This window comes from Lithobates pipiens, unplaced genomic scaffold (genome assembly GCF_037356315.1).
Source record: "Lithobates pipiens isolate NorthernLeopardFrog02 unplaced genomic scaffold, aLitPip1_a1.2 Scaffold_8, whole genome shotgun sequence".
In the NCBI taxonomy this organism is placed as follows: Eukaryota; Metazoa; Chordata; class Amphibia; order Anura; family Ranidae; genus Lithobates; species Lithobates pipiens.
The window spans coordinates 455715674-455730228 of record NW_027507903.1 but is presented as its reverse complement, the minus strand read 5'-3'; the positions used below and the strand labels follow the sequence as shown (position 1 = coordinate 455730228).

The window sequence follows — 14555 nt, the reverse complement described above, 5'->3', positions numbered from 1 at the left end:
TGCCGTCGGGCGGGAATAAAATGCTTTTATCCATCGTAAGGTTTTTTCTTTTAACCCCAAATATCCTAAGGTCTTAAACATGAAGCCCCAGTCTACCCTGTCAAATGCTTTTTCAGCATCCACCGATAACAGGGCGACTGGGGGTCCACTGCTCTCCACCCCATGAATCAGCATTAGGGTTTTAAGGCAATTATCCCTCCCCTCCCTGCCCGTAACAAACCCCGTTTGGTCACTATGGACCCATTGGGGTAGCAATGGTTTCAGTCTTTCTGCTATCACTTTTGAGAATATCTTCACGTCCGTATTCAGAAGAGAGATTGGTCTATAACTCCCAGGGGTTGTTGGGTCCTTCCCCTCCTTTAATATCAAAGTTATGTAAGCCATCAATGCTTCTTCCCTCAGTTCTTCCCCTTCTGCGACTGCGTTCATGTACTCGCATAATTTAGGCGCCAGTATCTTTTCAAACTTTTTATAATATAGGATTGGAAACCCATCCGGGCCTGGACTTTTCCCAATTGCCATTCCCCTTACCACCTCGTCTACTGTTACCGGGGCCTCCAACATTTCCAGCTCATCCTCTGGGACTGTAGGAAGATCTATCCCTTTTAGGTACTCAATAGTATCCTCCTTATCTCTACTTTTCTCCTTTCCCTGTCCTACCTTATATAACTGGCTGGAATAGTCATGAAAGACCGTCGCTATTTCAGGGGTGGAGTGCTTCATTTCCCCCTTTTCATTTTTTATTTTGGATATAAAGGACGCATTTCTTCTCTCCCGCACTACTCTTGCTAACCATTTCCCAGGTTTGTTCCCCTCCTGGTATCTTATGCTCTCTGCCCAGTGGTTAACTCGCACCCTTTCCTTCTCCAAGAGTTCTTCTAATTGTAGCTTCTTATCTTTTAGCTCTACTTTCTCTGGGATCCCCTTTGGTCTTGTTTGTTGCTCCAATTCCCAAATCTCCTTATTTAGATCTTGTAACCTTTTCCCTATTTCCTTTTTTTTCCCTGTCCCGATGCTTATTAAAATTCCTCGTATAAATGCTTTGTGGGTCTCCCATATCGTACGCCTCGTAACCCCTGGGGAGTCATTTCTTATAAAGAACTCTTCTAGCTCTGTTTCAATTCTACTTCTAGTCTCTGGGTCCTGGATCAATGCTTCATTTAATCTCCATGTCTCTTTTAGCCTGATCTGTTACTAGCTTCAGCTGTGCCATGACTGGAGCATGGTCAGACAAGGAGATAGATCTTAAGAATAGCAGGTACAATATCTAAGGACAATATGTCAGCGGAGATGTCATTTAAACTAATGGCAAGATGGTATATCGTCCCACAAAGAGCGCATAAGAGAAGGGCGGACATATCAGCACTATGCTGGAGGGGCTGCGATAAGGTGGGAACTTTTGCACATATCTGGTGGGAGTTTGGAAAGATTGGCCCATATTGGGAGAAAATAATAGGAAACATCTTCTGGATAACAGGGGAACAGGTAAAGAAGGATCCGTGGACATGCCTGTTCCATGATACTGACAAAACAATAGGGGAATACAAAAACTCATTGATCCCTCACTTATTGATTGCTGCAAAAAGTCTGATCCCAAAGAGATGGGGCACTGCCGAACCCCCATCCACGAGGGAATGGTTAGGTAAAATAGAGTGGTTAAGATCAATGGAGGAATCAATATCTAGAAGAGGAGACCAAGTGGAAATTTATTATAGTAAATGGGGAAAATGGTTGGAGTTCAAGAAAACAAGGGAATATCTCAGAATGAGTGGTCCCGAGGGGAGGTGAGAGGGGGAGCAAGAGAGAGAGAGAGACGGAGAGAGAGAGGGGAGGGGGGGATGGGGATATATAAGGAAATGGAATAGGAAGTATATTTTTGCAATATTTTTACTTTTCGAAATTCTAACAAAATAAATAAAGAATAAAATAGAGGAAAATGTTGGAAAAAGGGATTGCATGTGATGTGAAAGTAGCACTGCCAATAGGCAAAATGGTGGCGATAAGTAGAAGGGAACTAAAGCAACAAGGGCGTAAAGCTTGCCACAATTTGTTGATGAGAGATTATGGCGTGCTATATACTGATGCAAAAAAAAAAAAAAAAAAACGCTTTAATGCAATATGGCAACCTGCTGGATGACAAAGGACTTTACAACTGCAAAGTGTAAGCAACAAGTCTGGTGTTTAGGCAATATCCTTTGTTGCCTAACCACTCACTAGTGAGCCTTCACTCAAAAATAGCTTTTTGCCTGCTTGCATCTTAAAAAGGCAAAAATAGTTTACGTTTTTATTTATGGTCCATCCGATTCCTAGGCAATGACGGAAGAGGCATCTGATGTCAAAGTAGAAGATGGTGGCATGGGTTCTGATGTGCAGTGTGGAGCAACAGATCACAAGGGGTGGGGTTAGGGAGACAGAATCAAGGAAACAGGAGGCCAAAGGACTCATACTGCAGCCTGCAGTGTATGCTGTGCCCAAAGGCAATATCCTCATGACCTTTAATATCCATTTGATAATAATCGGATAAACTTATGAACCGAAGACCAAGTTGAGGTCTTACAGATCTGAGCCATAGAGGCCTGATGATGCACCACCAAAGAGGCACTAATCGCCCTGGATGAGTGTGCTCTTAATATGAGAAGGAAGAATTTTCTTATTTAAGCTGAAGCTTGATCAATCACTTGGCAAATCCATTTGGAAAATAGTGGATCTTGCCGCTGCCTGTCCATATCTTGGACCCTCTGGCAGTACAAACAAAACCTGTGTTTTGCGAACCTGAGCGGTCGGCTTTAAATAGATTCTAATCGCTCTTACTACATGAAGAGACTGTAGTGCTTTCTCTTTCCCAGATTAAGGCTTCTGGGGAGAAGGAAGGAAGAATAATACATTGGTTTAAATGAAATGATCTATTAAAAGTAGATCCTTTTAATAGGCTAGGGCCGTTATGCCTTGAGCCCTTAACCTGGCTAAAGAAGGTGCCATAATCTTTCAGAACACTCGTAGTGCTGTGGCTAAGCAGAATGGCAGTGCCACGATTGAAAAAGATAATTTTATATTTCAAACCGCAGAAATTTCTGGTAAGCTGGAAACTTTGGCACATGGGAGATATGCAACTCCCCTCCTTGCAGGATGGACACAGCTGATCGAATTATGTAAGGATCGGATGTTCAAATGCCAATTCAGATCTCCGAGATCTAGAATGGGTCTTACCTCTGTGTTTGGCTCTGAGACCTTAAATTGTTTGTGCCAACAAAAACCCTGTTCCACTAAGGGAATCTCTGATATCACCGACTGGGATAACAGCTGATCCAGAGGCCAGAAAGAGAGAGACTTCTCTTTCCCCTTTTCTCTTTTTTTCTGGAACCTTAGGAGCATTCTTTGAGACGGACACTCTTGCATAAAGACTGCCACATCAGCAGCCCCAAGGACCCCACAGGCAGCACCCAAACAGGACCCGAACCCTGGACCCTCATAGCAAAAGCCGACTGGGCCATCCAGGCTCTTGAAACTCTAGATATAACCTAGAGAAGAAAATCGCAGAAATCCCTCTGCTCTTAACATTGTTCCTGCCAGCCTTTGAGAATCGCAGGACCTTTCCCCTCACCCGAACGAGTGGGGGGTGCTCCTTCACGAGAAGGCCTTAGCATTCTGCTTTATGGGCTTTCTGCCCCTGGGAACTAAGGCATAGGAGAGGCTGCACGATTATAGGAGAACTGTCTGAACATCCTTTTACTGGTAAAGAGAGCTTTACCCCTTTTGGATGTACTTATCCATTCTAAATAGTCATACCCCAGAAAGGGACACAGACTGGCTAAGGGTTTTCACCTGGTGCTTCGGCTGATTAATATTTCAGCCACGGACCTGTGCAAAAATGCACTAGTCCAAGAATAAGCCATAGGGCTTATACGATCGAGTCCTTCATAGCATCTGTGAGACACAGTGTGCGTCAATACACCAGCCCCTTGTTGGGCCTGCTGATCAGTCAGAACTTTCAGGCATCTCACACCTGTTCCTTAACCCCTTGGAGTCCACATTCCAATGCATTGGCGTGACTCAAAATATGCTCCACCAAAATAGTGGAGCAGATGTCAAAGGGTTAATGGACTGAGCTACTCCCATTGCAGCCAGAACTGGAAAAAAAATAAATAAATAAATATATAAATAAAAAAAACACATCTTGTCTTTAAAAGGAAAATCCAACCTTAACTTGCTGGATCCTTTAACATCAGTGCATTATCCACTGGACATGCGAGACTCTGCTCACTGAGGTGATTGAAGCATTAATAGGTGAAACCCCCATTTCTTTCATAGAAATGTTCCCATTCAGAATACATAGCTATGCATGAATAGGAAAAACATCCCCAGGTGGGGGAGGTTCAAATGAACCCTATTAGAGGTAGATACCTCAAAAGCCTGTGCTGCAGGCAAAAAAAGGGTTAAGTAAGGGAGTAGACAAACACCTGACTTGTGCGGCTACTCCTTCCCTGTTAGGATCCTCCGAAGAGGAAAAATAAAAGGATAAAAAAAAAAAAAAAAATGCCCACCTGGGGGGGGCCCAGGAAGTGATCAGAACCCCCGCCCCCCCCCCCCCCCTTCAAGCTTCTGCTGTTTCCAGCATCAGAATGGTGAGTACTCAATACAGCCTCCAGTGGCGACACATAGACATGACAACACAATACATGGAAGGAGAGATTCCTGAGAAAATCTCCACTACCTTTCCTCGCAGCAGGGTTTATCAGAGATTTAAAAAAATAAAAAATCTTCGCCCTTCACGGTAGGCTCCAAAACCCTGAAAGGAAATCTTCAGGAACAGGGGTACACTCAGGTAATCCCGCAATCCTGGACCTTCGAGAAGACCCTGCCAGTAAACTTTTTTTGGCCTTACTACCAAAAAGTACTGGACCCCAGGGCCCAGCTTTAAAAGCATTCGCAAGCAAAACCTTGTGTCTTCAGATGAGAAGGCCGGGGTACAGATCATTTAGTCCATTACAGAGACATCAGAACAGATCCGGTCAGGATGGCTGGCTCTCAAAAGATTGCTGCCCGTGGAGCTCAGTACAACACATCCTTACACGTGCCCAACACCTTAGACACTGGCAAAAAAAACTGACTACCAGTAATGGGGAGGGGTTATATGGGGGAAGTTCATGCCAGTGTCCAGCACCAGATACGCCAATATAACCCACATAGTTATTACTATGGCTCGGTGTCCCCTGATGCAAGAAAAGAAAAAATACCTCTCGTGTGCTGATTAACATTTTTCCTGTTGGAATATACACAAGAGCAACGGTTATGCATTCTTTGGTTTGGGAGCATACACTGGACATCATGCAATGGGTTCATTGTTAATTTCAGTTGCTCAAAAATATATTACAGCTACAGGACTTTTAAGTCTTACCATGCAGGCTTCTCTGGCTTGGCGACATGATGCATCCAGATTCATAACAGACTGGTAATCAGCTAAGGCCTCGTCAAGTTTTTCAGTCTTTTCATATAGTTCAGCTCTTCTCAGTAAGGCGCGGACATAGTCAGGATTCAGCTCAATTGCTGTAATCAAAAAAACATTATAGAAAACTGAACCATCCTTTGCTGACATCTATATTAATCCTAAAAACACAGATGTAACCTATATGAAAAGGATTACACACCAGTGTATTAAAAGGCTTTGAGCACGCTCGGTAAAAGGTCATGCTCTGTTCATTTTATAAGGAACGATAAAGCTGACCTAGCATTGAATATATATTATTATTCAGGATTTATATAGCGCCAACAGTTTGCGCAGCGCTTTACAATATGAGGGCAGACAGTACACTTACAATACAAATCAATACAGGAGGGATAAGAGGGCCCTGCTCGTTACAGCTTACAATCTAGAAGATATATTTCATACCGGGTGGTTGTGATGCCACCAACAGCCTGTTTATACAGTGCATCCGGAAAGTATTCACAGTGCTTCACCTTTTCCACATTTTATGTTTTAGAGCCTTATTCAAAAATGGATTAAATTAATTAGGTTTCTGAAAATTCTACAAACAATACTCCATAATGACAACATGAAAGAAGTTTATTTGAAATCTTTACAAATGTATTAAAAAAAAAAAAAAATAATAATTATTCCCATGTGCATAAGTATTCACAGCCTTTGCCACGACACTTAATATTTAGCTCTGGTGCATCCTGTTTCCACTGATTAATCCTTAAGATGTTTCTAAAACTTGATTGGAGTCACCCTGTGGTAAATTCAGTTGATTGAACAGGATTTGGAAAGGCGCACACCTGTCTATATAAAAAAGGTCCCACAGTTAACAGTGCATGTCAGAGCACAAACCAACCATGAAGTCCAAAGAATTGTCTGAAGACCTCCTAGACAGGATTGTACCGATGCACAGATCTGGGGAAGGGTACAGAAACATTTCTGCAACAAGAGGGGGTTATTGCCAACTAACTGGAATTCTGTCATTGCAGTATATGCCCACTTTAGTAACTTTTGTTCTGATGGCTGCCTTTTAATTATTTATTTTTTTACAATTCTGTCCATGGTTTTCCATAGCACAGCTGAGCCCTTTCCTTCCCTTTTCTCCCTGCGCTCATTGTTCTGTTCTCCCAGCTGGCACACACAGGCCCCACAGACCGCTCTCGAGGGGCAGCGACGGTGGCTTACTTCGGGCTCTGATGCACGGTCTGTGTGCCTTTCTCCTCTATGCATCAGGGGGCGGGTGGCGCAGCACGCCGCGCCGTCACGTGATCGGGTCCATTGAAGTCCCACTTTGAGGAACTTTGTTTTTACAGAAACATTTCTGCAGCATTGAAGGTCCCAATGAGCACAGTGGCCTCTATCATCTGTAGATGGAAGAAGTTTGGAACCACCAGGACTCTTCCTAGAGCGGCGCCACCCAGCCAAACTGATCGAGCAGACAAGGGGCTCAGTCGGGGAGGTGACCAAGAATCCGATGGTCAGTCTAACAGAGCTCCAGCATTGCAGAGAACCTTCCAGACAGGCCTGTATAGTAGAGTAGCCAGATGGAAGCCATTCCTCAGTAAAAGCCACATGACAGCCCACCCGGAGGACTCTTAAGACCACGAGAAACAAAATTCTCTTGTCTGGTGAAACAAAGATTGAACTTTGGCCTGAATAGCAAGCATCATGTCTTAAGGAAACCGGGCATCACTCATCACCTAGCCAATACCATCCCTACAGTGAAGCATGGTGGAGGCAGCATCATGCTGTGGTGGTGTTTTTCAGCAGCAGATACTGGGAGACTAGTCAGAATCGAGTGAAAGCTGAATGCAGTAATGTACAGAGACATCCTTGATGAAAACCTGCTCCAGAGCGCTCTGGACCTCAGACTGGGGAAAAGATAAGATAACAAAAGGAGTGGCCTAGGAACAACTCTGTGAATGTCCTTGAGTGGCCCAGCTGAGAACAGAGGAGATGTGATCAATTATAGGAAAAAAAAAAAAAAAAAAAAAAAAAAAAAAAAAACTTTGCATTTTTTTTTATCTATACACAAAATGTTTTTCCTTTAATTTCTATTTTAAACTGAAAGGGATGTTTTACAAGGGTTCACATACTTTAAGACTAAAGCCAACAATACATGGATAAATATTCGGCTGGTTCAGCAAGAACTGGCTGAAATTGATCCATGTATGAGTAGGGAAGTTGTACAAAAGCTGATTGACGATCAACTTCTGTACAACCTCTCAGTTGGATTTTCTCCGCTCGATCAGCGCCACCAGCTATAGCAGGCAGTGCTGATCAGTGTATTCCAACGGTGGGGAAGTCTCCTTGCTGCCAGAATACAATAGCTCAGTAGGGAGAAATAGAGTATGTGGATGGAGAAATTTTGTTATTTTTCATTCAACCTGCTGGGGGGGGGGGGGGGGTTGGGGGGACCACGACTTGCCTGCATCTTGCAGGCCTCACAAGGTGCTACAGGTCAGCAGTACTGTTAACTTAGACACTTTTCAGGGCAAGTCAAAATTACTTTACAATCATTTCACACAGGAAATCTACACAGGATGTCATTTGATTTCTAAACTTCTAAATGTAGAATGAGATACATTCAGAAAACAAACATACCTTTGGTGCAGTCCGTTAGTGCAAGGTCTTTTTTGTCCTGTAAAAGCAAAAATTATGAAAATATACATGAGAAGTTGTAATGATTATGGCAATACATGTGGCTTTAAGCTGGGTATACACTGACAGATCTCACACAGAGGAAGATGGGCAAAGGGAGGTCCATTTATTCTCCTTCATATGCTGCGCAGCCGTGACTTGCTGCAATCTTTCTTTGCAGCTTAATTGAAGCTAGGGGTGCAACGGATAAAAAACCTCACGGATCGGATCATTTTTCGGATCAGCAAATAATAATTGAATTTGCAAAAACCTGTGAAAATTCCCCCACCATATAGTCCCCACTGTAATATACATCTCCCCCATTGTCATATTGGCTGAGCATGGCTGGGTATCGCCAAGTATGGCAGAGTATGGAGGGATGGCTGTGACTGCACTTGTCACAGAGCAGCGCTGTGGGCTCTAAAGATCCAGCCCACAGTGCTGCTGCCATCCAATCTCTCCCCTCCACTGTACAGATCTGTACACAGAGGGGAGAGAGGAACCGGAGTCAACATGACGCCGGTTTGTTTACAAGTGATTGCTCCATCATTTGGTGCATAGGCACCCTTTTGACAATGTACTTTATTTGTTCTGAAACATGATGTAATTGTACATCTGCTCATTCCCAACACTGCACCGAAAACAGAAGCTAAGCATCTCTTTACCTGTTTCAGTCTAGCGGCTGCTCGGTTGGAAAACAGAATAGATCGGTCTTTCTTGTAAAAGGCTGGACATTTCTGCAGAGCTTGAGAATAGATGTTTTCAGCTTCAACATAATCTAAACCAAAGCAGAACAAAACATTTCACCACATAAAATATTTACAAAGGGGAAAATCGGTTTCTTTCACTTGAACATCTGAGTTGAGCCAAAGTCCCCTTCCACACTGGTGTTTCGTCAGTCTATGTCCTGTGATTACACAGATCACAAATGCACTGCAAGGTATAAAATGGAAAACTTTTTTGTCCTGGTTCACTTTTACTCCCCTGACCGAATGCGATATAGGAAGAAGATACATGTGCACTTACATAGGGTTTTTTCCCCAATCACAGGATGAAGGACCAATCTGAATGGACATAGATGTCAAATATGTGTCATATGTTTCTGTCCTGCTTAGACTCTGCAGAGGCTTAGTTCATGGATCCCCCGCTGAGTCCAAACAGAGGGTGTTGGTGTCAATGGGCCATAAAGAGCAAGCAGGAAGGAGAAGAAAGAATCAGTTCTGTGATTCTTTCAGCTGTGAGTGCAAATTTAAGCTTGAGCTATTGAGCATTGTAAATAGATTTTAAAAGGTAAACATGGGGGGAAAAAAATAAAAGAAGAAGAATGTACCTAGGGGCAAGCTAGAAGGCACAGCTGTGCTTCTCAGTAGTTATCCAAGAGTTTTTAGGTTCCTTTGTCTCATCATGCCACAACCTGACTGGTACAGCCGTTTCACAAAGTGAAGTTTTGCTTACCTGCTTTCTTAAACAGCTCATTCCCCTCTTCTTTTAAACGAGTGCTCTCCTTTCTTCTGTCCTTTAAAAAATATGACAATGACTGGTTTACACCCATGTCCCAACAGCACCATAACACCCCCCCCCCCAAAAAAAAACACTTATTAAATGTTTCCCATGACCATCTCATCTCCAAAACAGATTACTATTGTTATTCTGGTGCAGTTAAGCACTTTGCTGATGGTATGCAGCACGCTTTGTTATTTTTACCTACAGGTAAGCATATAAGGCTTATCTGTAGGTAAAATTAATATCTCCTAAATGTCCACCATGTAGGAGATATTCACCCTGCATGCAGCTGCTGACGTCGCCTGCACATGCGCTCTGAAGGTATGGCATACCCTGTCGGATGTTCAAAACACTTGCTGGAATCGGGGGTTCCCACGTGCATGCAACGTCATCTCGGTTCCAGCCACTCACATCGCCATAGCCCGTGATCCCGGAAGAAAGGATGGGAGAAGAGGTCAATCCTCTCAGCGGTAAGCGGGCACCGGTGGAAGGGCTTTTTTCTAAGGCGAGTATTTCATAATGTGCTAGTATGCGATGCATACTAGCACATTATGCCATTGTCTTGCAAGTTTTTTTTTTTCTCTAATAGTTTACTACCACTGTAATTAAAGTAGTTAAGGCTGAAGGTTTTTTAGCTTTATCCATTCTATGTATAAAACCTTCAGCATGCAGCTCCATCTAGATCAAGCGATGTGCATGAGAGTGTGCTGGCTTTCTATCTCTTCATTCGCTCAGAGACAGGAGCCATGAATGCTGTCAATTACAGCCAGTGAGGAGGAAGTGGGGGCAGAGCTGAGCCATTTTCTGTTTGTCTTATGGATACAGAGTGGGGCTCAGGAGTGAGCATGAATGAATGCCTCCATAGCAATTGGCTTGCTATGAGGACATTCAGCAGGAGCGCCAGTGGGGGACCCAAGAAAAGGAGGATCAGGGCTGCTCTGTGCTAAATCCTTGCACAGAGCAGGGAAGTAGAATATATTACAAAAAAATAAAAAAAAATGTAGGTTTACAATTGCTTTAAATCTGTTAGTCATCCAACACTCCCCTCCCACCCAGACTGACAATGCTGCTGTTCTAAAGGTGCCCCCTGTATTCCTTTATCCAGAGTGGGGGCAATCTAATACAGGAGGTGTGTAACTGGCCAGATCACCAGGTGAAAATGGAGAGAAAAAAAAAAAAGCCCAAGAAAAGAAAACAAATGCAGCTATCACATCTAATCATTGGTAAGATACAATGGGGGGCCATTTACTAAAGGCAAATGCACTTTGCACTGAAAGTGCACTTGGAAGTGCAGTCACTGTAGATCCGAGGGGGACATGCAAGGAAAATAAACAGCATTTTAGCTTGCACATGATTGGATAATAAAATCAGCAGTGCTTCACCTCATTTCAGATCTACCCCTCAGATTTACAGTGACTGCACTTCCAATTGCACTTTAAGTGCAATTTCAAGTTCAGTTTGCACTTGTAGTGCAAAGTGGATTGGCCTTTTGAAAATAACCCACCATATGTCACATTTTTGGTTTTGGATTTATTAATCGCTTTTTGGAGATTTTCAACAGTGTTTATCAGATTGAAAAACAAGCCCTCATAACCTCGGCAGCTGCTAGCACTTTACAGCAATTCATCTTCAAAATCCAAATTGTTCCTCAGCAGCTCAGGTCACCCTCCCAGCAGCGATTTAGTAGCTTGGCTCCTTCCTTCCAGCAATGATTCCTTAGCACAGCTCCCCCCTCCTAGCAGTGACTCTGCAGCTCACTGGGTTCCCCTCCCAGGAGTGACTCAGGAGTCTTCCAGTCTACTCCTCTCTGATATAAACACAGAAGTTGCTCTGAGAGGGGGAAGCTATGGGCCTAGAGACTGACTACCACACTTCTGCTGTGAAAATTGAGGATGAGTTCCTCCACACTACATGCAACGGCAGAGATCTGAGAAGGCAGGTTTTGTGTTTCAAGCTCATTTAATGCTTGTTGACAATGTGAGTACTTGAATGTCAATAGCCCGGTCATGGGTTCACTTTAGAGTTACCATTCATAAGAGAAGCTACCATGAGGCAGCTGTGGTCACTGCTATGTGATCTTTATTCTTCATCTCCATAAACAATATACTGGATGAACACATTTTAACCTATTGATTTCTCATAGCACCCATCAGTCACAGTATGCTGCTATGATAGCAGGCACACCATACAGAAGGGCAACTTGTAAATAAGTCCCCAGCAGTGTGCAAAAGCTTTACTTTCAGCATTTAGCTTCACAAATATATCATCCTCCCAATAGTCACCTCTCTCTCGTCCTCACTCATGTCCTTCTCCAGCTCCTGCAGGACCTCCTCCTCCATCTCTACATCTCCTATCTCAGGCTCCATTACAGGATCGGGATCCTCCTCCTCCTCCTCGCTGACAGGTTCGGGATCTCTCTTCTCTGCAATGACAGGCTCAGGACTTCGGGTCTCTTCAGTGACAGACTCAGCATGTCTCTTCTCTGCCATGGCAGGCTCAGGATCTCCGTCCTCCCTGGTGACAGGCTCAGGTTTCCTCTTGTCAGGCTCAGGACCTCCCTTCTCCAAGACAGCAGGCTTCTCTGCAGCGCTCTCCTCCGCCTCCAGCACTGTGAACTCTTCCTCTGACTCTCCGTTCAGCCTCTCCGGGTCCTCTGTGCAGTCATGGAAGTCTTCTTCCTCTTCCTCCTCTCCTTTACAAGAGCGCTGGCTCAGCGGTTCCTCCATATCTCTCAGCCGGCGACAGATCCTGAGCCCAACACGTCACTTCCGTCGCCTACTGATGAGGACGGCTAAACTTTCGGCCTTATTGGTCGGTAAGGTTCTTGTTCGGAGATAGGCGTAGTATTTGAATACAGCAAACTTTATTGCAACAGACGAGGCTTAGAGCGCAATCTTTTGTCTAAGTGGTGCAGTCAGGAGGGAGTCAGCGCACGCGCCTCAGGTAACCCACTCGCACTGTAATTGGACACAGTGGGAGCCAATCAGAGGCTTCTGGCGGAAGCAACCAATGATCGTTCAGGAGAAAGGCACGACGGTGGTCTGCCTAAGTAAAGGACATTCTTGCCAACATTGCAAAAGAAAAAAATAATAATTACAGGTCACTTTTTTGGCTGTAGGCGTAGCCGTATTATAATTAGGGGGTGGGGCATGTGTTTGTGGGCGTGGCATAGTAACAAAAACAGAGAACCCTGCTTTGTGTGGGGGGAAATGGGCGTGGTTTACGTGAGATAGTGGTAGTGGATCAAAGGGGTGTGGTTAGAGTCTGAGATGAATGAAGGGACAGCAGGCCCAGATCCTACACAACAATAGAAATATGTGTATTCTAGAAAGTTTAACAATCAGCAGATAAAGATACTCCAAACACCTGGTGTTAGCGCTTCAATCGCCCCGACTCCATGGTTGTTATGGTGTCAGGATGATTGAAGCGCATTATTTCTATTATTATAATATAAAATGAAATTATTCAACTCACAATAATTCTAAATCAGTGGGATCCATGAGCGTGTCACTAGCCAAATCACCTGCCACCAGTAGAGTCCTTTCTTGCATCAGGTGTCCCCAGCAGAGTCCATCCTTGCATCAGGTGTCCCCAGCAGAGTCCGTCCTTGCATAAGGTGTCCCCAACAGAGTCCGTCCTTTCATCAGGTGCCCCCAGCAGAGTCCGTCCTTGCATCAGGTGTCCCCAGCAAAGTCCATCCTTGCATCAGGTGCCACCAGCAGATTCCGTCCTTGCATCAGGTGTCCGCAGCAGAGTCTGTCCTTGCATCAGGTGTCCCCAGCAGAGTCCGTCCTTGCATCAGGTGCCCCCAGCAGAGTCCGTCCTTTCATCAGGTGCCCCCAGCAGAGTCCGTCCTTGCATCAGGTGTCCCCAGCAGAGTCCATCCTTGCATCAGGTGCCACCAGCAGAGTCCGTCCTTGCATCAAGTGTCAGCAGTAGAGTCTGTCCTTGCATCAGGTGCCCCCAGCGGAGTCCGTCCTTGCATCAGGTGCCCCCAGCAGAGTGCCTCCTTGCATCAGGTGCCCCCAGCAGAGTCCCTCCTTGCATCAGGTGCCCCCAGCAGAGTTAGTCCTTACACCAGTGTTCCCAGCCTCAGTCCTTGCATCAGTGTCCCAGGCAGAGCCATAGCTACCCCCCGTACATAGTTACCCCTCTCCCCCTAGTTACCCCCCTGTGCATAGTTACCCCCCTGCACATAGTATCTCCCCGTACATAGTAACCCCTCCTGTACATAGTTAAACCCCCTGTAAATAGTTAACCCCCTCCTCCTGTATATAGTTAACCCCCCTCCTGTACATAGTTAACCCCCCTCCTCCTGTATATAGTTAACCCCCCTCCTGTATATAGTTAACCCCCTCCTCCTGTATATAGCTAACCCCCTCCTCTTGTATATAGTTAACCCCACCTCCTGTATATAGTTAACCCCACCTCCTGTATATAGTTAACCCCACCTCCTGTACATTAAAGTTAAATTGCTGCCTGGTCTTTACACTGAGACAAGAGCAGAAGGAACTCCATGAGCAGCCTACACTGTGTGTTCAGTCGAGAGGGGAGGAGCCCCCTTCCTCTCTCCACTGAACACAAGGGGAAACGATCTAGCAGCATTGTCAGCAGGCATTTTGTTGAAGCCAGCTGCTCCAAAAGTGCAAAAGCAAACATTCCCAATTTCCCTCTGCAAAATCCTGAATCAGGATAGCCTTCGATCGGAGGATGTGAGAGGGGAATGGGCTGATCCTGTGTTTATACTAAGCAGGAACACAGATCTCTGTCTTCCCCTCCAGTCAGTAATCACTCCAAGGGAACACGTTTAACTCTTTAATTGCCCCTGATGTTAACCCCTTCCCAGCCAGTGTCATTAGTACAGTGACAGTGCATATTTTTAGCACTAATCGCTATATTGGTGTCTAGTCCCCAAAAAGCGTTACTAATGCCATGTACA

At 44.8% G+C, this 14555-nt stretch overlaps 1 protein-coding gene across 2 annotated transcripts in view; it reads right to left on the bottom strand.

Moving 5' to 3' along the window:
• The window catches only part of TTC1 (tetratricopeptide repeat domain 1), a 39530-nt gene extending 27045 nt beyond the window's left edge, over positions 1-12485 (bottom strand). Inside the window, exons 1-5 of one of the 2 annotated variants that reach the window (XM_077468437.1) lie at positions 11899-12485; positions 9569-9629; positions 8779-8891; positions 8078-8114; positions 5396-5544 (exon numbers count right to left, since the gene is read on the bottom strand). In XM_077468437.1, coding sequence (XP_077324563.1) covers positions 5396-5544; positions 8078-8114; positions 8779-8891; positions 9569-9629; positions 11899-12342 — 804 coding nt within the window. In that variant the 5' untranslated portion in view covers positions 12343-12485. The remainder of the gene's footprint in view (positions 1-5395; positions 5545-8077; positions 8115-8778; positions 8892-9568; positions 9630-11898) is intronic. The other variant, XM_077468436.1, reaches the window with a different exon arrangement.
• Between the last annotated feature and the right edge of the window lie 2070 nt (positions 12486-14555).